Source organism: Leptodactylus fuscus, chromosome 3 (assembly GCF_031893055.1).
Source record: "Leptodactylus fuscus isolate aLepFus1 chromosome 3, aLepFus1.hap2, whole genome shotgun sequence".
In the NCBI taxonomy this organism is placed as follows: Eukaryota; Metazoa; Chordata; class Amphibia; order Anura; family Leptodactylidae; genus Leptodactylus; species Leptodactylus fuscus.
This window is the reverse complement of record NC_134267.1, coordinates 143,442,690-143,463,344: the sequence shown is the minus strand read 5'-3', so window position 1 is coordinate 143,463,344 and position 20,655 is coordinate 143,442,690. Positions and strand designations below refer to the sequence as shown.

Below are 20,655 nucleotides of genomic sequence, written 5' to 3'. Positions count from 1 at the left end.
TTGCCAGAAACGCGTTGTGTATGCCAATAAAGGAGTTTCATTTTACATCTACTGGCGAGCGCTGTTTTATCCTCGACCCAATCCCTTGAGGAAGTCGGTCCATTACATAAAGTTTTGCAAGAGGACACCATCCATGCAAATATTGAACCAAGGACTCCATCACGGCAAGGTAATGCTAACCATTACATACAGCTGAATGTCTATCAGGCAATATTACTGAAAATACCACAAAAGCAGAATAAAACCTAAGTTTTGAATAAATACATTAAGAAGTGGAAACATCTGGTATTCTGCAATATACCTTGTACAAGTAGGAACTAACATCACAATTACTTTATTTTTCTGCCTTGATAATAAAACCTAATGTCTAAACTAAAGATTATGTACGAAATGAAATTATGTTCAATTACTGCATTATACTTCTCTCCTTTATTTCTTTTGTTGCGTACTCCTTTACACATACATTGAAGGCTGCTGTCTGATCTCTGTTTATCTGAGAGCTCATAAAGGGTGATCCCGCACAGAGAGTACAAGACAATGTATGAGTGTAATATTACAGCCTAAAGAGTACAACAAAACAGGGAAGACTAAGGAAACACATACAAATGGAAGACAATACGGCAATACCAAGAGCTGTATTACATCATAATTCAAGAGAGTGCTTCTACATCTCGAAACAGGACAACATGTGGACATTTAGGGCCAACCTCTCTGAAGATGAAGTGAGGTCATTCCTCAAATGCTTATTTCAGCACAATTATCAGTTTCCACAGCATTAAACATTTATTTAAAAGTAGTTTTTTCCTTCCCACAGAGCTGGTATTTTCACATTTATACACACTGCCTTCACCCGTCTGGCCCACCCCTCCTTCCCTGCCTGTGTGGCTGCATTGCAGGAGCGAGATCTGAGAGGCAGTGAAGGAGAGGCGGACAGGACAGGTAAAGAAGGTGTGGTTTTTTTTCAGCAAACTTAAAAAACACGCCTTCTTCACCCATCTGGCCCGCCCCTCCTTCCCTGCCTCTCATATCTTGCTCCTACAATGAGGCTACACAGGAGGGAAGGAGGGGCAGGCCAGACAGTTGAAGGAGGTGTTTTTCTCAGCACAGCGCTGCTCTCCTTTTGCCATCCCCCAGACTTTCAGGACGCCTCAAGTAATAGGATACAAGGGCCAGAGGGATGCGCTCTGATAGTCCTGGAGACTAGACCCGGAGTATAAGACGACTCCCAACTTTGGAGAAAATTTTCAGGGGTTAAAAAGTCGTCTTATATGCCGGAAAATACGGTACATTTTGGAAAACCCTGTATCATTTTCCTTCCACTTCACAATTATCTGATACTTTGTTCTGGTTTGTCACTTAAAATCTCAATAAAATACATTTAAATTTCTGGTTATAAGATGGCAAAATGTGAAAAAGTTCAAGGTGTATGAATACCTTTGCAAGCCACTGTACGTGATGTGTGACACTCAGTACAAAAAGGAACAACATGACCATGTGTGGAGCAAAAAGTGGACATATAACATTAGATGAAAAAGGACAAACCAGAAGATTTTGGCAAACCAACTGATCATCTAATGTTATTGGTACCATGCATTTGAGGAACATTTGTTCTTGAAACTTGACCTATGTAAATGTACTAAGCATTGGGTTACATAAATTCATCCTTATTCCCGGACCTCTCCCGTCTGAGATCAGAGGCATGCTAACCCCAACCGAGTATGTGGTATTCAGGAGGGCATCTTCATTTACAGATAGTGCATCAGTAAGTCTCTAACTTTACTGCATTTAAACAATCTCAACACAATTTTTAAAGACTGGAAAAACCACTTAAAGCAAGTACACTGATGCTAAAGCCCAATTTCTGATATACCTGTCTTCGAGTCTACCTCTACAATTTATTTTTATTAATCTAGAAAGCACAGATTGAAGCAGCCTCAATTTCAATTAGTTAAAGAAACCTATATCCAATTAACAAATATAGTAATGGATGCCATGCAGTTTGTCAGGTGGTTGTACAAGGATAACATTTACAGCTTCCTTTAGAAAGAAAGTCTTTCCTCACAGAGCAGATCCAGTTTATTCCGAATGACAGTTCATATAGAAATCATATATGAAGTTACTGTCTTACCTTACATCTACGTAATAAAGCTCGTGCTATGCACATTAACTGACGTTCTCCAACAGAGAAATTTTCACCATTTTCCAAAACTTCAGTTTCAAGTTTAAGAGGTAGTTGGGCAACCTAATAAATGAAACAGATCTGTTATAGAAGTGTAAATGTATGACAGCTACAGTTGTTTAAAATGTACTTGAAGGAAATAACTTACACATTCTTTCATGTGTGTCCTTTCCAGGGAATCCCAAATTTGCTCCTCCGTGTACTGGTCAAAGGGATCCAAGTTGGAACTAAAGAATTAAAAGGTATAGGTATATCAGAGTTTTTCTTCTGCCTACAGACAATATACCCTTGTCACACAAATTATGCACGATTATAGTATAGGCAACAAGTGTCTGATCAACAACAAGTGTCATCAAACACTTATCCTGTTTCCTATGCATTGCAAGAAGTGAAATTTGAAGTCAATGCTTAGGAGGACACGTTGCAGCTTTAAAATCCACACTACAGATCTATTTGTACGGCAAACCCTTTCCTCAGAGGTTGGATAACATTTGTTGTAATCTCACCAATGCTGCTGCTACTGTAATACGTACCAAAATTTTCCACCCCTGCAAATCTATACAGATAATCTGCAGCATGTTAGACCCTTGTCTACTTATGCACGTGGACTACTGACAATTGTAGGTATTTTTTTAAATATATTTTTAAGCATGCTTACCGGACAGTGCCACTGAACAAGACAGGCTCCTGGGGTATAATAGATAGCTTGCTACGAAGATCTGCTAAGCCAATGTCGCTAATGTTTACATCATCTATTTTTATACAACCGTTAGAAAGCTCCACAAGTCGAAAGAGTGCCATGCCAAGGGAGCTCTTCCCTTCAGGATGCAATAAAAAAAATACAATCAAATACTGAAAAACTTAAGACAACATTCTTTAAACAAAGGATTTTTCTCTCACCTGAACCAGTCCTTCCCACAATTCCAATCTTCTCTTTCGGCTTGATGGTAAATGACACTTTCTTGAGTACCAAGGGAAGATTCTCTCTATAACGCATTCCTGCATTTTCAAAAATGATCTCTCCCTCTTGTGGCCAATCTGCAGGTGGAGCCTTGTTTTTGATTCTGGCAGGAGCTTCAAGTGCCAAAGTCTAAATTGAAAACAAAAATTGTGTATGAAAATCAGCTTTTCAATACAAAGCTATTGTATTAGTACAGGATACTGAGCAAACTAACCTGGTAAACTTAAATAAATCCCAGCAGAGATAGGATAGATGAACGTGTGACTGAGATCCAACTTATTATTTGCTTAAAATAAAGTTAGATCTGGTGCTCAACATGGAACTGCTACTAAACACTCATGAGTTGTATTAACAACAGGGCTGTGGAATTGACAAGCCAAATCACCAATTCCTGCTCTGACTCATAAGTGACTAACAGTCATTGTCAGTCTGAAGCAGCAAAAATGTATTCATTAAACTAGTGACCGAATTCCTATGAAAGTAAATATGCAACAAACTATGTATGTAATGTAATGTAATGTAATTAAACTATAAAACAATACCAATAATAAAGTAATTAAAAGATAATCATTTTATTTTGAAGCCATTAATGAAAGTGCACACAGACACTGAACAGGTTCTGCGGAAATCTTAAACATTTAGGATTACCTTGATGTAATGACTGATCCGCTCTACTGATGTGAAACGTGCTTCTGTTTCTGATGCAAGTCTAACTGTAAACTGGAACAAGCCGGTCAACTGGAAAGTCAAACACAAAAACAGTCAAGCTTAGAAGTGACCATCACTAGCTAATACAGCCTTCAGACTCCTACAGTAAATGCCAGTCATGCAAGTCACTATTTTTTCTGTAAATTCAAAAGGATAGCTTAATGACAGACCGTTCCACAGATCCGGTTATTTCTTTCTGCACAACCTCAGTTCTTAAGTCAGTTGGACCACTATAACAAATTCTGATTCAGGTCATAACTTGCTAATTGGTATGGTTCCAGCTGCTGAGCCTGCCACTGATCCTGGGACCTAGGTCTCATATACCCCTCCCCCTAATCATCTAAACAGAGCAGCAAGTTGCACAAGCTTCATTCATTCTCTATGGGACTGTTAGAAACTGCAGAGTAGAGAACTCAGTTATCTCAGACAGCCCCACAAAGAATGGAGCAGCACGGCAGATGTGTGACTTGCCACTGGGTTAAGAAAAGGGCAAACAGTATGAGTGGATAAGTCACAACTTGCTATGGTGGCTCAACCCCTTCAAAATAATTTTCTATAGGTACTGCACATGCACTATGTATTGAAGGTACAGCTTGCTGGCCATGAAATATATTAAAGTAAATATTACAATATAGTTATGAAAGTTAAGAACATTGACTTAAAGAAGACCCTTCATGTCATCAGAGATGTGCGGTATTACATATCGCTAGAAAACAAGACAGTGTGCTGAATTCAGCGAACTGTAAGCTTTCTCAGTATTCGCCCTGATTCTGGTAATATTAGTGCTGTAAGTTTCGACACCAATATTTCTTCACTGTCAGAGAGGCAGGCCTTACATCCTAGCGTCATCAATGGGCTGTGAGGAACACTCACCTGACCGTGTTCTTCCTTAGCCTTGTACCATTGGGGGGCCTTCCTCACATCCTATCAATAACACTAGGCTGTAAGGCCCACCTTTCTGACAGTGAAGAGATACGGGTGTCGAAATTATGTTATGAAACTGGTGTCTATTCGTACATCATATCGCAATAAAATTCCAATTCCATAAAGCTTCACTCACCTGTACTGCATAAGACATTGCCAGTCCAGCGTATGCTGGAGAGATATTCCCATGCATCAAAACAATCATAAGGCCAGTAGTGGTAATCAGAGATATACTGATGATGTCCAGACGTATCGCCAACCAGCGCATGGCACAGTTAAAAAGATAGAAGGGGGCTTGGTTACTGTCCAACAACTCCTGGTACCTGAAAAAAAAAAAAAAAAAAAGAAAAGTCAGAAAATATAAGAGAACCAGCCAGGTTTACTGGCCAAAACTGTAACATCTTTACCCACAGCCCGCTGCTATACAAGATCACAATAAAATGCCAAGGCAAACAAGTGAGACTGACCTGTGCAGGAACTCATGCCCTTTGCTGTATGCATGAATTGTGGAAAGCCCCTGAATACTAGACGTTATATGTGACAAGAATGGACTTTGTGTAATGTTATCCAGTCTCTTCAACTCCCGAATGAACACCCTGGAAAATAGACAGGAATGTACGTTACTTTCAGTTATCACACGGGATAAGTATGCTTCACTCATTGTTGAAACACGTCTGCAGTTTCAGGCTATTTGCACCCTTTTAGGTCAGGCCCCATTTTATTTTTGGGAAATGCAGACAAATTTGTATCTCACTTCCTGAATATTATATTCTTGCATAACAAATGTACACATTATTATATACACATTCTATAAATGCATTTGCCTGCCTATACAGGCAACCCTTAAAGCCCCAGTCCAGAAATATACATTATGCTACAGACCTATAGTACATCGTGATTAGATGATCAACAGTCTGACCTGTTTCACACACCAGCCAGAAGTCACTTGTTCTAAGGAAGTCTATGAAAACCTGGATGTTATGCTCCCATAGACTTGCACACAAATGGACTTCCAGCTGTTGTGTGAATGGACAAGCCACATGAACGACTGATCGGCCATTTCAGAGGCTGAAAGTAGTGAATGATCCATTTAGGGAGCGAGTACATTATTTACCTCATGTTGGTATGTGCAGGGCTATTGTATAATATAGACTGATGGATTAAGGCTTTAAGACAGATATTTGTATGTGCTAACAGATATCACAGACAGCACTACTGTCTTCTACAGACCATGTGATGCCTTCCCAATTAAGGCATGGTTACAGGTCATGACACAAAGTCCCCTAAGATGTAAATCAAAGGGTGAATCCTCTTTTGCCATTTCCATTATTTGCGGATCACAGCAGATAAGTTATTTGCTCAGCTCTTCATCTCATGAGTACCACTACTGTGTTCCACGCTATAACAGTGCTGATCCTGAAAGGGTTCAATCCCTTCAGAGTGGCTGAATAACTAACTAAAAGGGTTGTGTAACCGAATGATAGCTGAGAAGTAACTATGGAAAAAACGGAATAATATAAATGCAGCTCATGGACATGGCATACCATTTATCATTAAAGATGGTGTCCAAGGTTAGAAAAAGCAGACCTCATTTTTCCATGTATGTCTGTGGGCTGAGGCTGCTGGACTGGCAAAAATCTGGTACCAGTCCATAGTTACATGGAAAGATCCTCTCTTATATAACACCTCTAAGCACATCCACTTAAATAAGAAAAGTAGCCCATATAATACAAGCTTATAACAGACCTAGACCCAGAATTATCTGCAGTATAGCACTTGCCTGGAGACCACGTGCAAAATGGTGAACAAAACAATAAGTGGTCCAACAGCCACCAGGAACCATGGGAAGACACCAGCTATTACTCCCAGACAGAAGAACACTAGTATGACATTTTGAACAAACATTTCGGCTTGAAAGGGAAGGCGAACATCAACTGCAAGAAAGACAGCAAATTTTTATTGTTTATTGGTGAACAGTTCACATAGATGGGGATCAGCAATGCAAACCACCACAATATATTTCACAATTATTCTGAAAACATACTAAAAGTTTTTGGTTAGATGTGTTAGATAGTTTTCCCGCTTCTGACAATTTCAGAAGAGTTGGTCTAACCAGAGAAAACCCCATTTGGAGTTACCAATTATTTGTTGCTTCTGTTCCAAAGAACTCCATGTTCCCCTCTGGTCCTCTTGACACAGGTCAATAAATGTCAATAAGCACAAACATTTGAATCCAACTTTAGTTTAGTTTTTTTCTTCCGGAATGAAGAAGCTCGCTAGCGTACTGCGCATGCGCAGTACGCTGGCGTAGTTCTAAGGGGAACTTAGAACTACGACAAAAATGGCGCCGAAGCGTGCGCAGTACGCTCGCGAACTTCTTCATTTTGGAAGAAAAGAAGATGAAGGCTTGTAAGAAGAGCCCAGGAGGACGTCGCTGGAAGAAGACACAGAGGAAGGCGTGCCAGCAAGAGGATGTCCACCAGTGCACGAACCGTCCACCGTGCACGGGTAAGTATGATTTTAATAATCGTTTTTAGGGTATTATTTAAACACGGGGGGAGCTTTTAAAATAAGATTAGCGGTGCCTGAATAGACTTTTTAAAGGCTATTCAGGCATATGTGAGGCTCATACAGCATAATTTTGCTGATAGAGCCCCTTTAATGAAATCCATACAAAATAAATGTGATCAGTTAGAAAAAAAAAAAAAAAAAGTTCCCTATAAGCTTTTGTTTGCATTTGTAACAAAAATATTAGTTGTGAACAAGTTGTTAACAGAGTAGACAATATTATTCCACCACAATTCGAGTTACAAGGATAAAAGAAAAGTCACCTTCATCCATGTCTTTAGAAAATCTATTTAGAACGCGACCCGTGGGGGTGGTATCAAAGAACTTCATGGGGCTCCGGAGAATCCGTCTGAAGAGTTCATCATGAAGCTTAGAAGATGCCCGAAGAGTTCCCTAAAGCAAATTAAAAGGAGGAATATTACGTAACCCAGTAGATTGGCAGATCAACTAAGAGGGGGAAAAAAAAAAATTTAAAATTACCTTAACAAAGACAATGCCACGCACTGCCTTCAGGATGAGCATTACAAGCATAGACAGAGCATAGATGCCAGTGTAGTAGCTCACGTTAGGATTGTCCTTCATGCTGTTACTGACCACAGTTTCAGTTCCATTGTGTATCAGCACTGATGTGTTCTGTAGGAAACCAGAGACATTGTCAAAAACCCCGTTTTCTTCAGCATGGTTTTAATGCAGTAAGCAACACCAATACTTTAACATCCTGCATCCATTGCATCTCTCAATATATAGAAAACTGAAATTTTGACATATTCTATAAGAATTCGTTTACATTAGATGAAGTTTTATCAACATCACATGCAACACTATAAAAAAGATCTTACCCCGCTTCCTTGCTTTATCCAGTAACTCAGCCACCAATTACTGAATGCTGTGCTTCCAACATTGAGCACAAACAGGGCCATGATGATGAAAAATGCAAAAGGCCCTCCAGCTGACTGGATATACGCTCCATACACAGACCAGGGTACTGATCCTTTGCCTTTCTCCTCCATCTGCATAAGCTGACCTATGGTTTACAAAGCAACAAAAAAAAAACAAAAAAAAAAAAACAACACATTTAAAAATGATTTTAAGACAAATCCTGTTACTACTTAAGGGTATGTTCACACGGCAGAAATGGTCACGGAAACCTTTTCCGCCTTATGAACATTCCGCGCGGCTAGCCGCGACGGATTGCTGATGCCTAAACTGGAGTGTGCCTCGAGCCGCGGACGCTATGGCTGACTCAGCTGTGGAATGATAGGTCATGTTTTGTTTTTTGTTTTTTTGAGCTACTAGCTAGAAAAAAAAGCGAGCAGCCCCCATAGAAGTCATGGGAGCCATTTTTTGCAGGCGGATTCCATGTCAAAATCTGCCTGCAAAAAAACTGTGTGAAGATACCCTAACATAGTTCAACTGATCCTCTCCTATTATATATCCAATACAGCACCACTTTAATGAAACTACTAATAAGTATCCAGACTATGAATGCTTCTAAGATAGTTGTATTTTGAAGCTTCTATAACATAAAACAAAAAATAAAATCACATCCTGCTTTCAGGCACCACCACACCGTTGTACACCTCTGGAAATCAGCAGTATCACTTTATACTGACTGCTAAAGGACTTTAGGTCCCAAGAAAAAGCACATGAAGTTCTAGGTGATGTCCCCCTGTTCCCCATCATTCCATTTATTTAGGCAAAGGAATTTTTTTTGTCTTCTAACCAGTTCAGGACCCGGCTATTTTTCAGCACTGTTTCTTTTGGTACATGCAGTTTTCAGGGCTATAACATTTTTTCCAGATTATTCAAACTTTTTAATGTTTATGTAGGCGACACGGTTTTTCTGGGGGATTATATGAGGTTTTTTTTTGTTGTTATTGTTTCATTTATTATACATTGTGCCCCCATAAGGTCTTAATAGGAGGGCATTTTACTTTTTTTTTTTTTTTTTTAATGTGGATTTTCCCTTTATTTGGGGCTGACACATTAGTTCCAATTACAGGAGGAATAAAGCCTCCTATTTCTTACTGCAGAGCTGAACTGGGTCTGTTAGGTTCATGGCAACTTCATAGCCATGTGCACAGTGCTCATTCAGCGCTGTGTATGCAGCAATTGGGAAGGAAGGGACAATTTATTATTTTCTCTGGCATGTCCCTGGTTCTGCAGACGTGTTTTGTCAGTGGACGGACAGCATTTGGTTAAACTAATATTGAACACCTCTGTATTTACACAGCTTGTGCATGATGTGCGTTGGGGAATTACACGGCTGTGTAGATCCTATTTGAGTATTGAAATCACTATGACATTTTCAAATACATTTTTGACTACTGCAAAGTCTAAACGATAACTGAAAGATCATTGGTCAAAAAACAATTTTATGAAAATATATGCACAAACAAGATCTGAATATGGACAATGTAAGGGCTAAAATACAATAAACTAAAATACTATGAACGTTTTCACATTTTGTCACTGTACAACCACAAACTTAAATGTATTTTATTGAGATTTTAAGTGATAGACCAACACAAAGTAGCAGATAATTGTGAAGTGGAAGGAAAATGATACAGGGTTTTCAAAATTTTAATTAAATAAAAATCTGAAAAGTGTGACACATAAAAGTAAGTGGTTGTAAGGTGACAATGTGGAAAAGTTCAAGGGGTATGAATACTTTGCAAACCACTAAGTTGGGGGTCTAATATACAGTTAGGAAGCAGACAGATAGCTTTTAGAGCAATATAGTTAAACTCCCTCAAGTTAATTTAGAAAAATGTTCACCCCGTTACAATAGCAAAAAAAATAAAATGGGAGTTGCACTTTATTAATGGACACCTATTTCCAATATCAAAAAGAGGGACAGTTAAGGAGCAAGGAGGGACCCAGGAACTAGAGTTTAAATTAGGGATTGTCACTACAAAAGAGGGACACTTGGAAGTTATGCATAAAAATGACAATATGTATGACAATTGTACTCTGCAGCACGTCCATCATGTCCTGATTTTTCAAGTGATTGAAATTAAACATATGTAAACCGGCCTTACTATGCTCCAAGAAAACTGAGAAATTGCTAAGACATATATTACCAAACATGTGAAAATAATTTACCATCTTCCTTTTTTGTGACCTTCTCCTTCTTCACAGACCCTGGCTTGTTTCCTTTGTCTAAAGGCTTCTTTAGTGAACTGCTCACAATTTTTTTGAGACTCACCTGCAAAGCAGAAGGGAAAAAAAAAAAATATAACAAATACACACAAAAATAGTGGAGACAACGCAAACAAGCGGGTTAATGATACACAAATGCTGGTGTCAGTGCAAAAACACATTGGTAACCATTCTGCATCTAAATATGCCCTGTGTAAATCCAACGGTGACTTTGTGACTCATTTTATGTAAGGTGTAATAACCTGAATTTGCTAAGGTCTAATATGCATCCCTACTCATGGAACCCCAACTATTAGAAGTCCTGCAACCAGTGCCAACGCCCTTGTATTGCTAAATACTGTTCAAAAAAAGTGGGTGTCCATGAAGTCTATAGGTGTATTTGGTAGCAATACCCTTTAACATTGGGACAGCACAATAAAATGGATTTATGAAAGTTAAGTATGGCCCTTTGTTTATTGTCCTAGTGAATGCTCAGTTCACATAAAGGGAGCACCCTGGGAACAGATTTTCGTTAAAGCTAGATTGATAAACCCTTTAGTCAAAATAAATGAGATATATAATCTATTCATTCCCAGAAGTAGCTTTTGTGGATCAACAGATTATGTTTTCCCGTTGAAGGGCAACATAGTATGTAGACAGGTCTACTCTCCTATAGACCCAGACAGCACAGCATTTGTCTTACCGCACCTACAATACAGTACACTTCCAGTTATGAATTGGCTGTATTCATGAAGGGAGGGCTTCCTCACAGCAGTTGCTAGGATGGAGGGGGGAGGGGGTGTGCTTGCTTCAAATACAGAAAGAGCTTGAAGTATTTTTCATGTCAGTCAATCATATTTCTATTTGCCATTTGGATAAACCGGAGAGAGCCCCAATCTCCATAATATATTGCCGTTGAAGCAGGAAAGCATGCTGACCCACTTACAAAATTGATAACTAGTTATCGGTGAATAGTGGCCAGAGGGCTACAGTAGTGGCTTCAACAGAATGTGACCAATGCGGCCCATTTTTGGAGTCAACAGTATGCCGATAAGGTCAGGGTGGGCCTGCAGAGGTCAGGCGCTGTCACCACTGCAGCCTCATTAGCAACGGCAGGAAGGGGGGGGGGGGTGTTACAGAACACCAGAATGGCTGGCGAATTCCAAATGAAGGTTACCTCTGTCCACCTAAAACTGGATGGTGCTTCATTATGGACTTCTCTTTGGGTCAGATTCCAAGATTTTCATTTAAAAAAAAAAACAAACAAAAAAAAAAAAAAACCCTGAGACATGACCATATGACAAGTGAACCAGTTTTTAAAGGGAGTTTTCCAGCTGTAAATTGCTTATAAACCTAACCACGGAAGCTTGCAGAGGTGATTCCAAATTTACAGTTTCCAAATGTACCTCTTTTATAAAATGGAGAGCCATTTTGATGTAAATGAATGGTTTATTCATATGCAATTGAGTATGGTGCGCTTTAGCTAGCCTGAGCTTTGGTCTCAGCTGTGCATTCCCAAGTAAGGGAGCGTTCACACTACCGTCTGTGTCCGACAGGTAGTGTCCGCTCCTAGTGTCTGCTCAAAATCTGGCACGGACATTAGGAGCGGACACTAGCTGTGTCCGTGACACCTGTCATTTATTCAAATGGGCATCGGGTGCGTTCTTTTGCACTCCGTGCCCTTCCTTCCCTGTCCGCAAGTGAAGATGTCCGACTTCTCAAGCGGACAGAAAAACCCGACATGTAGGGTTCTTCTGTCCACTTGAGAAGTCGGACATCTTCACTTGCGGACAGGGAAGGAAGGGCACGGAGTGCAAAAGAACGCACCCGATGCCCATTTGAATAAATGACAGGTGTCACGGACACAGCTAGTGTCCGCTCCTAATGTCCGTGCCAGATTTTGAGCGGACACTAGGAGCGGACACTACCTGTCGGACACCGACAGTAGTGTGAACGCCCCCTAAAGCATATCTGCCTATGAATAGAATGTCGATTTACATGAAAATTGGGCCCCAAAGCTAAATAACGGAGACCTATTTGGAAACTGTAGAACTGTCTCTACAAAGGCCTCCCTTTAATCGTTTCATTGTAGCCAAGAAGCTGCTGAGCCATGCAGAATACACAAATCACACAAGCAGCCGATTCCTCCAGTAAATACCTTCACCAACTTGGAGCACTTGGACTCCTAGTCAGAAATGGCAATTTTAGAGCTGTTGGGAAGAGGTGAGAGGGAATTATCAGGAAAGTCTACAGCCTGCTGAACGGTATCTGAAATAGGTCTGAAAACTACTGGAGACAAGAGAGACTCATTTAAGTGGATGAATGGCAAAGTAACACTGCAAACGTGACTATATTTAACTTCGTTGCTAAATCTTCGACATTTACAGGACAGATGCAGGCCCATTCTCTGGGACCCACTTCCAGAATTATAGATTAATAGCATGTACTGTGGCTATGCTATAAAATGATATTCCAGTTACAACATGTAACTTTTTTTTTTTTTTTTTTTTTTTTAAATTTACCCCAGCTTGAATGGAGGTGGTGGTCAGAAGTGTGCATCTGTGTGCCATTCATTTCATTGGTACTGCCAAAAATGGCTGCACACTGTACTTCCCTGGGATTCAGTGGGATGGCTGATATTGCTTTATATCCAAGCTAAAAATACATCTTTAAAGTGTATGTCCACATGTATAACAACTTTCCATAAATGAATAGTACATCTGAACCTAAGAAACTAATATATTTTATTAAAGAAATAGGTTTCTTTTCCAGTCTTTATGCTGCTCTTCTCATCTTCACTCAGACTGTCTCCATACCCCAGCTCACAGACAGAACTCTGCAGCAATGATAGACTCCCTTTAATGCTTATGGAGATGTATAGAAGGTCATGCCCTTTTCCCATCCCCTGGTTGAACTTGATGGATATTTATTTTTTTCAACCATACCAATTATGTAACTATGTAATGTTGGATAAATGTGTACCTAACAAAACACACTAGTACTAGGATTTATAGAATGGGGAGTTCCATATGTAGAAAGGGGAGTTTATTTGTAGAACTGCTTATCTGTTATGATAAGAACATTGTGCAAACTAAAAAGGATACATTTAAAACACCTTATGTGGTATGGTGGAGAATCCAAAGACCTGTGAGGAAAGTGTCATGCACATGATGCCCACTGTTCTGTACACCTAGCACTTACAGAGGGCTTTACTGGCAGGACTTTACCAATATATCCTATGTGGGAGGAACAAGTACTAAATAGTGTGGTGGATACTGCAGAGTATAAATGGCAACATAAGAGAAAAGCTCTATTTTCTGGTATTAGTATTCAAATAAACATGGGCCAAGAGGCCTAAACTTACCTCAATATGAGGTGCATCCCCTAACTGAAAGTTGTTAAAAATCGTAGCATATTCTCCATTGAGCTTCATAAGATCCTCATGCGTTCCTCTTTCTGTGATGCATCCCTCCTTCATGTAAAGTACTTCATCACAGTCCACAAGGTACTGGAGGTAGAAAGTGTTAAAGAGGGCACAGAATGACAGAAGGAGTGTCAAATTTGACCAAGTGTTTAGCTATGTCACCCTGGAACCATTCTTAGCACATCCCTTGGCTCTGACCATTACCTGAAGCTGGTGGGTGATAAACAAAATAGTTTTCGATTTCAGGTGCTTTTTGATGGCACTGTTGAAGATGTGGTTGCCTACATGGGCATCTAAGGCACTAAGGGGATCATCCAAAATGTAAATGCTGCGGTCACTGTACAGGGCCCTTGCCAGACTGATTCTTTGCCTCTGGCCGCCACTCAAGTTGGCTCCACGCTCTCCAATCTAGAAACAAAACAATAATAAGAGTAACCAAGCAGCTGTGTTAGAACAGTGGTTTAAATGCCATGACTTTTTTCAAATTTTTGACAAGCATAAATGAAACCAGAGAATCGTAAAAATAAATGGAAAAAAAAAAAAAAAAAATCATATTAATCCCCCCATCCATATACTTTCTGATAATAAACCCACAACACTGAAAAGTCTTTATGCAAGTTACATTCATGTAGGCCAAAATGCAATATAACAGAATAACCATTAAATAAACAATAATAATAATAATAATCAATGTATCTACCATAAATACCCGTGTATAGTTGTGGCCAAACGTTTTGAGATCACACAAATTTTGGATTTTACAAAGTTTGCAGCTTCAGCTGTTTCAGGTTACATAATACTCTGTTATAGTCAGTTATTATTATAGCATCCTGATCTTCATACATGGTGGTAATGTAGGCGCAGCAGATAAAGATATAACATAGCAAAATAACAATTAAAACACTAGGTTCGCAAGGAAAATGGAAAATCAGTACTTTACTGAACGCACCTCTGTCAAGTCACTATTGGGCAGTATTGCCAAATCAGGTCTCAGACAGCAGACACTTAACACAGTGTTGTATCTAGTGAAAGAAACAAATTAAGGCACATAAAGAAACTATTTCTGTAACCATATAAAAACAATACAGCTGACGCTAAGTTCACAATAGTGTTTCCTCTCTGTTGCTCTGGTCTGTTGGAGAACCAGAACAGCAGCAAAGCGGATAGATAACCTAGCTGTTACATGCTGAGCCCGGCAGACCCCATTAGCTATAATGATCAGGTGTCCATAGATTTAAAACGAACTGGTGGAAGAAAAGAGTCCTACGTACGGGATTTTTTATATTTGATTTTCAGCGGACACGAAGACTGAGTCTCTAACAGAGACCAGGTGCAGATGTGAACACAGTCTATCGGATATATTTATATAATTCCATAAGTCAAAGTTTATGCTGTGACTTAAGGTGGGTCCAACATTTGCTTCCTATTACACATGCTAAGTGAACTAAAGGCATGATAAAAACAACCAGACCAGAATATTGTCCAAAACCTGGTTCACATCTGTGTATGGGTTTCCGTTCGGGAAGTCCGATTGGGGACCCCCTGAAAGGAACCCTAATCCACATTAAAAAAAAAGCAGATACCTTAGGAAACCAGTGGACCCCATACACTATAATGGGCTACATGTGGTTTCCACATGAAAAATTAAAACCTAAATCACCAATATTACAGTACTTTGAGATTCCTTCCATGGGAGTCTCATAAGTGAGCATTTCATCCCTCATGCACACACATTATTTTACAATATTCAATTCTGAAAAGCAGTTTTAAAGAAATGAGCCGATATCTAGTGCTGCATAATGTTAACCATCGATCAGAACACAAAAATAGGTTAATGGAGCTTCCACAGAATAGGGTAAAACTTGCGGATCAGTGGGGATCCAGACACGAAGACTCCCAATGATCAGGAGAATATACTTTAAAAATACAATGTGCAGTAACTGGAAACTCCAAAAATATTACACCTACCTTTCCTCATCATAATCTTTCCCAAACAGAATGTTGTCTCTTAGAGTGGCATTCAATATCCATGCTTGTTGAGCAACATAGGCAAATGACCCATTGACAGCAATACTGCCTTCTAGAAGTGTCATCTGCAAAGAATACACAAATGAGTAGGTCATTCTGGAGAAGTAATGAAAACTCATACAAGTATGGCACATAGCCAATTTCTCAAAATTAAAACATGCACCATTCACTAGAAGGAAACTACATTGCTCAGCACTATAGTACTTATAGACCTCATACTATAAATGAAGCTGTGAGAAGACAAGAGAAGTGTTTTTTGTTCTCTATAGGCCTAGGCCATTTGTGTGGATCCTTGTTCTTGTTATTCTGAAATTGCTCAATGAACATTTGCAATAAGGTTCATCTTTGCTCCATTGTGTAGCTTACAAGAGCACACAACAATAAAATGTAATTATATAATGATATTATAAATAATTATGTGAGTTATGGGAAGATCCTGTCCAGAAGACAGGTAAGTATGATGGAGGGGTGGGGTTGAGATAGTTAGGAAAAGCTAGTAGTGTGCAAGCTAGCTAGGAAAACAGGGAGGGGGTGTAACTGAGAAAGGGAAGAGGAGGGAGTTAACTGTAAGGCATCATGGTAGTTGTAGGGAAACAGAACAAGAAGCTACCCATGTAGACACATACAGAAGATGCCAAGAGCTCAGAGAAATCCAGAAAAATCACTCAAAACTCTGCTAAAGGTATTTGATTGCGCTTATTAACCTATTAATAGCACTAACAGACCTTTTTGAAAAACTATTTTTTGCTTACAAAGCCCTGTTTTTATAATTAATTACCTTTATAATATATATATATATATATATATATATATAATAATACATAATACATTTTATTTATATAGCGCCAACATATTATATATATATATTTTTTTTTTTATTTTTTTTTTTATAAAGGATAGAAAAATAATGACCATTGCGGCAGGATCTGCTGAAAAAAAAAAAAAAATCTAAAAATCAAATCTATCTAAGCATCCTAGCTAGACCACTGATATCCCCATTGTGAACGACAAAAGGACAATTAGGACAAAAATGTTTTCAGAGGTGTAAGTCTTTTGCTTGTTTCATACATTACCTGTCCCAGTATAGCAGAAATTAGGGATGTTTTTCCACTGCCCACACTACCACATATTCCTATCAGCTTGCCCTAAGGAGAAAAAAAACAAAAAAAAAAAACCAAACACACACTTATGAGACAACTTAACTAAAAGTATATATATATATATATATATATATATATATATATATATATATATATATACACACACACACACACATATATATATATATATATATAAAATTATAAATATCATTGGTTTGCTTTTCATAAAACTTCTTTCACTGTGGTTATGCTAGGTAAGAAATGGAAATCTCTACATACTAATAGAGAAAAAACTTAAAGGGGTATTGCTATCTCAAGGATCCTATCTTTACTGGTAGCTTATGCAAATTGAAGAATCTTCCTACATATATTGCTTTAGAAATGCTGCTTTGTTTGCCTGCTATGTGAAATTATTCCTCACATTGTTTACACAGTACCAGACCTGTGTGATAAGACAGGACAAGTGACTTCACTCACTACTCTCACTGTTATCTACCGTTCTGCCATTCAGTTTTCTGATAAAGACTAGTTTCACATATACCACTTACATGGGGATTTTGTGTGTTATATCTTGGGGTACAGTTCCATAATGCAACTGAACACAGGGTTGATGGTCATTAAATAAACATCCATGACTTTTATACACACAAGTAATGGAATCAACCTTAATGAGGCTGATAATCCATACTTCAACTACTTTCTAACCTACCTTTTCAATCTCCAGATCAATGTTGTATAAAGCTCGCTGTAGCCTCATACTTGACAGCTGGATATCTTTGCTTTCTTCATCAGGGCTGGCTTGTTCATCATTATCCACTAGTAGGTGTCCTTTCTGCTCTGCCAAAACAGCCTGTGGTCCTTCTTTCTGCAAGTTAGTCTTCTCTTTCTTTCCTTTTGCCCCCTTCTTGTCTTTTTTAAGTTTGGGGGTTGTCTTCGGAGAGCACTGGGTGCTAGCATGAGAAGAGTCCCATGCTAATGTAGCATTTTGCAGCTGAATGGTGATGTTTGGGCAGGATGGCTTTTTCTTTACCAAGTGAACCTCTTCCATTAGAAATAAACTCTGATAGGAGGTTGTGAGAAAGGTGCAAAGATGAGACAGCAGGTCAGGTCTAGGGTCACTCAGGAGGCAAAAACATCAGGCTATACAGTGGAAGGAAGCTGCTGCGGAGCAAAAGGTAGCTCATTAGAGTCAACTAACTTCAGATTGAGGGTGACTGGGAGAATTTCTGGCGTGAATCTTTCATTGTACTTAATCAAATAGCCTGGACAATGGCAAAAATGACAATGAAAAACCCTTTATTTGGGAAAAGCACTAACTTTGTAATACAGGTCCACATTCGCATAATAATCTCAGTAACACCTTAATCTATAAAAAACATGCAACAAAAGTAAAGCTAGTAAGGACCTTGATAAAGAAATCCCAACACAACCTAATTTGTAATCAGCTATCCTCCTTCTCAGCCTCCAAAACGCCTTTAGCCATACCATGTGCAGCTACACCTAGCAAACTTAACACTTACAGCCTTGTGAGATTTGACCAGGAGACCAATCTGACTTGATTTGCTAGAGCTGAAACAAATGACTGTTAGTTTTTATTTTTTTAGCTTCGTTTTTTTAAGAGCTGGCATGCTCTTTTGGGCCTACATTACCTTCTCAGCAGCCCATAGGTCCCTCTGCCTGTTCCAGTGTAACTTTAACTGGCATGACATAACTCTATGTATATAGACCTAAAGACTGGTTAAGCACAAAGAGTGAGTTGTTTAGAAAGAAACATCTGCACATAAGTCCAGCAGTATAAACTTCAGGTGGAGGCTTCCAACATTACGGGACCAGGAAATATGCAAATATATGTAACAGTTAAAAACTGTTAACAAAACAAAAATACGTATTTTTCCCCGCAAGAATCAAAGTGGCCAATAACAGTGGATTACTAAAAATGTCCAAGAACTAATATTACACCCTAAATCATAAAATCTTCACCCTAATTTGAATTTTACAAAATGATAGCAGGTCATCTGGATAACTCAAGTTAAAAAAAAAATAAAAAAAAAAAAATTGTGCTCCGACCTGTGGACCACAGCTTACCTTAAACCTTTCCATAGATACAGAAGCCTCAGACAGAGATTTCACAGAGAATGGTGTCACCTTTAGTGCAAAGGTCATGGAATTGAAGACTGTGACAACTGTAAATGCCTATAAAAAAAAATTAAGCGCAAGATGTTAATGATAAAGGGGGTTTACCAGGCAAAAAAAAATAATTCTTAAAATTATATTTATTATTATTAGTGGGATAATAAATGCACCCATATACTTTATAAGAAATAGAAAAGTAAAAAATAAAACTGAACGTAAAATAATTAAAATAATAGGCCAATAACACACCCTTATCACAGGGTGATAAGGTATAGCCCTCAAACCCGCACATACAAAAAAAAATTAAAAAAAAAAGTCTAGTTCTGAAGCAGAAATTGGCTTGCTACTGAAGTGGCTAAAAGTGAGAAATCTGGAACTGAGCTTTTCAAAAATATGGTGAAAAGTCTTAGCTAGTGTATTTAAAAAGGTCACAGATAAGTCACTACGTGTTACCTGGGCAGCGGTGAGGTCATATCCAAGCATCATATGCACAGAGAAGGTGACCACACTGGCAATGACTACAACAATGGGTGCAACTCCCACAGTGATGCTTTGAAAATATCCAGCTTTCTCAAGTATCTTGCGCTCATTTTCTCGTATTTCTAAAAGAAAGAATGTGATTCATGATACTATATTAGACGGAAACCTAATACGGAGAGCCGAACGCTGGTGTGAACCCAGCGTTACTTGTATAGCGCCAACATATTGCACAGCGCTTTACAGACACTGACAATGACTGTCCATACAGGGCTCACAATCTACATTCCGTATTAGTATGCCTTTAGAGTGGGGGAGGAAACTCACAAAAACACAGGGAGAACACACAAACTCCTTGCAGATGTTGTCCTTGTTGTAGAAAGGACCAGTATCAAGATTAAATCCCAGCATTCCTGTGGTCACACAGATTGCCTATCCAGAATCCAAATATTGTACAGGAAAATCACAGTATCACAGAGGCTTTCCATCAGGGGGAAAAAAAAAAAAAAAACTAGAATTTTTTAATCAGATCAAAGCATATACATCACAACATGCAAATCAGGCCAAGAACAAACGCCACCTTCTAACAAGGGTGTCCATCAGTACATGCCATGGTGGCGACCTTTGGTGTATCAACTGGTAGACATATAAATGTAGTGTCATGTTGATATAGCATACATTTACACTGCATACTAAACACTGGAAGTTTATGAATTTTCCTATTGGCGTATTTTTCACTTTACAAGATGCAGCTGATTATAAGAAGCACCCACGTTTTAGAGGAGGAAAATAGGAAAAAAAAAAAATATTGCGAACTACACTGAGTGGCCAAAAGTCATGGGAAGGTATCAGGTACACCGTTAATAGTGGGTTGTCCCTCCGCTGTATGTAGACTTACAAGCCATTTTCACTCCACTGGGGGATTATGGGAAAAATATGCAAATCTGTTTTCCAGGATGTAATTAAGAAAACAGTGCCTCTGTTTGCTGTCAGCAAGCAGAGGCACTGTTTT

General features: G+C 38.9%; 1 protein-coding gene across 2 annotated transcripts in view; it reads right to left on the bottom strand.

Annotated features, from left to right (window-relative positions):
• Window positions 1-20,655, bottom strand: part of ABCC5 (ATP binding cassette subfamily C member 5) — a 53,206-nt gene that overhangs the window by 2,998 nt on the left and 29,553 nt on the right. Inside the window, exons 9-28 of one of the 2 annotated variants that reach the window (XM_075268466.1) lie at window positions 19,620-19,768; window positions 19,119-19,226; window positions 17,743-18,093; window positions 17,007-17,078; window positions 15,874-15,998; window positions 14,855-14,927; window positions 14,110-14,313; window positions 13,846-13,989; window positions 10,446-10,548; window positions 8,180-8,364; window positions 7,821-7,973; window positions 7,604-7,733; window positions 6,553-6,706; window positions 5,240-5,368; window positions 4,909-5,095; window positions 3,789-3,878; window positions 3,080-3,269; window positions 2,838-2,997; window positions 2,328-2,406; window positions 2,129-2,242 (exon numbers count right to left, since the gene is read on the bottom strand). In XM_075268466.1, coding sequence (XP_075124567.1) covers window positions 2,129-2,242; window positions 2,328-2,406; window positions 2,838-2,997; window positions 3,080-3,269; window positions 3,789-3,878; window positions 4,909-5,095; window positions 5,240-5,368; window positions 6,553-6,706; window positions 7,604-7,733; window positions 7,821-7,973; window positions 8,180-8,364; window positions 10,446-10,548; window positions 13,846-13,989; window positions 14,110-14,313; window positions 14,855-14,927; window positions 15,874-15,998; window positions 17,007-17,078; window positions 17,743-18,093; window positions 19,119-19,226; window positions 19,620-19,768 — 2,900 coding nt within the window. Of the gene's footprint in view, window positions 1-2,128; window positions 2,243-2,327; window positions 2,407-2,837; window positions 2,998-3,079; window positions 3,270-3,788; window positions 3,879-4,908; window positions 5,096-5,239; window positions 5,369-6,552; window positions 6,707-7,603; window positions 7,734-7,820; window positions 7,974-8,179; window positions 8,365-10,445; window positions 10,549-12,639; window positions 12,692-13,845; window positions 13,990-14,109; window positions 14,314-14,854; window positions 14,928-15,873; window positions 15,999-17,006; window positions 17,079-17,742; window positions 18,094-19,118; window positions 19,227-19,619; window positions 19,769-20,655 lie in introns of those variants that run through there. The other variant, XM_075268467.1, reaches the window with a different exon arrangement.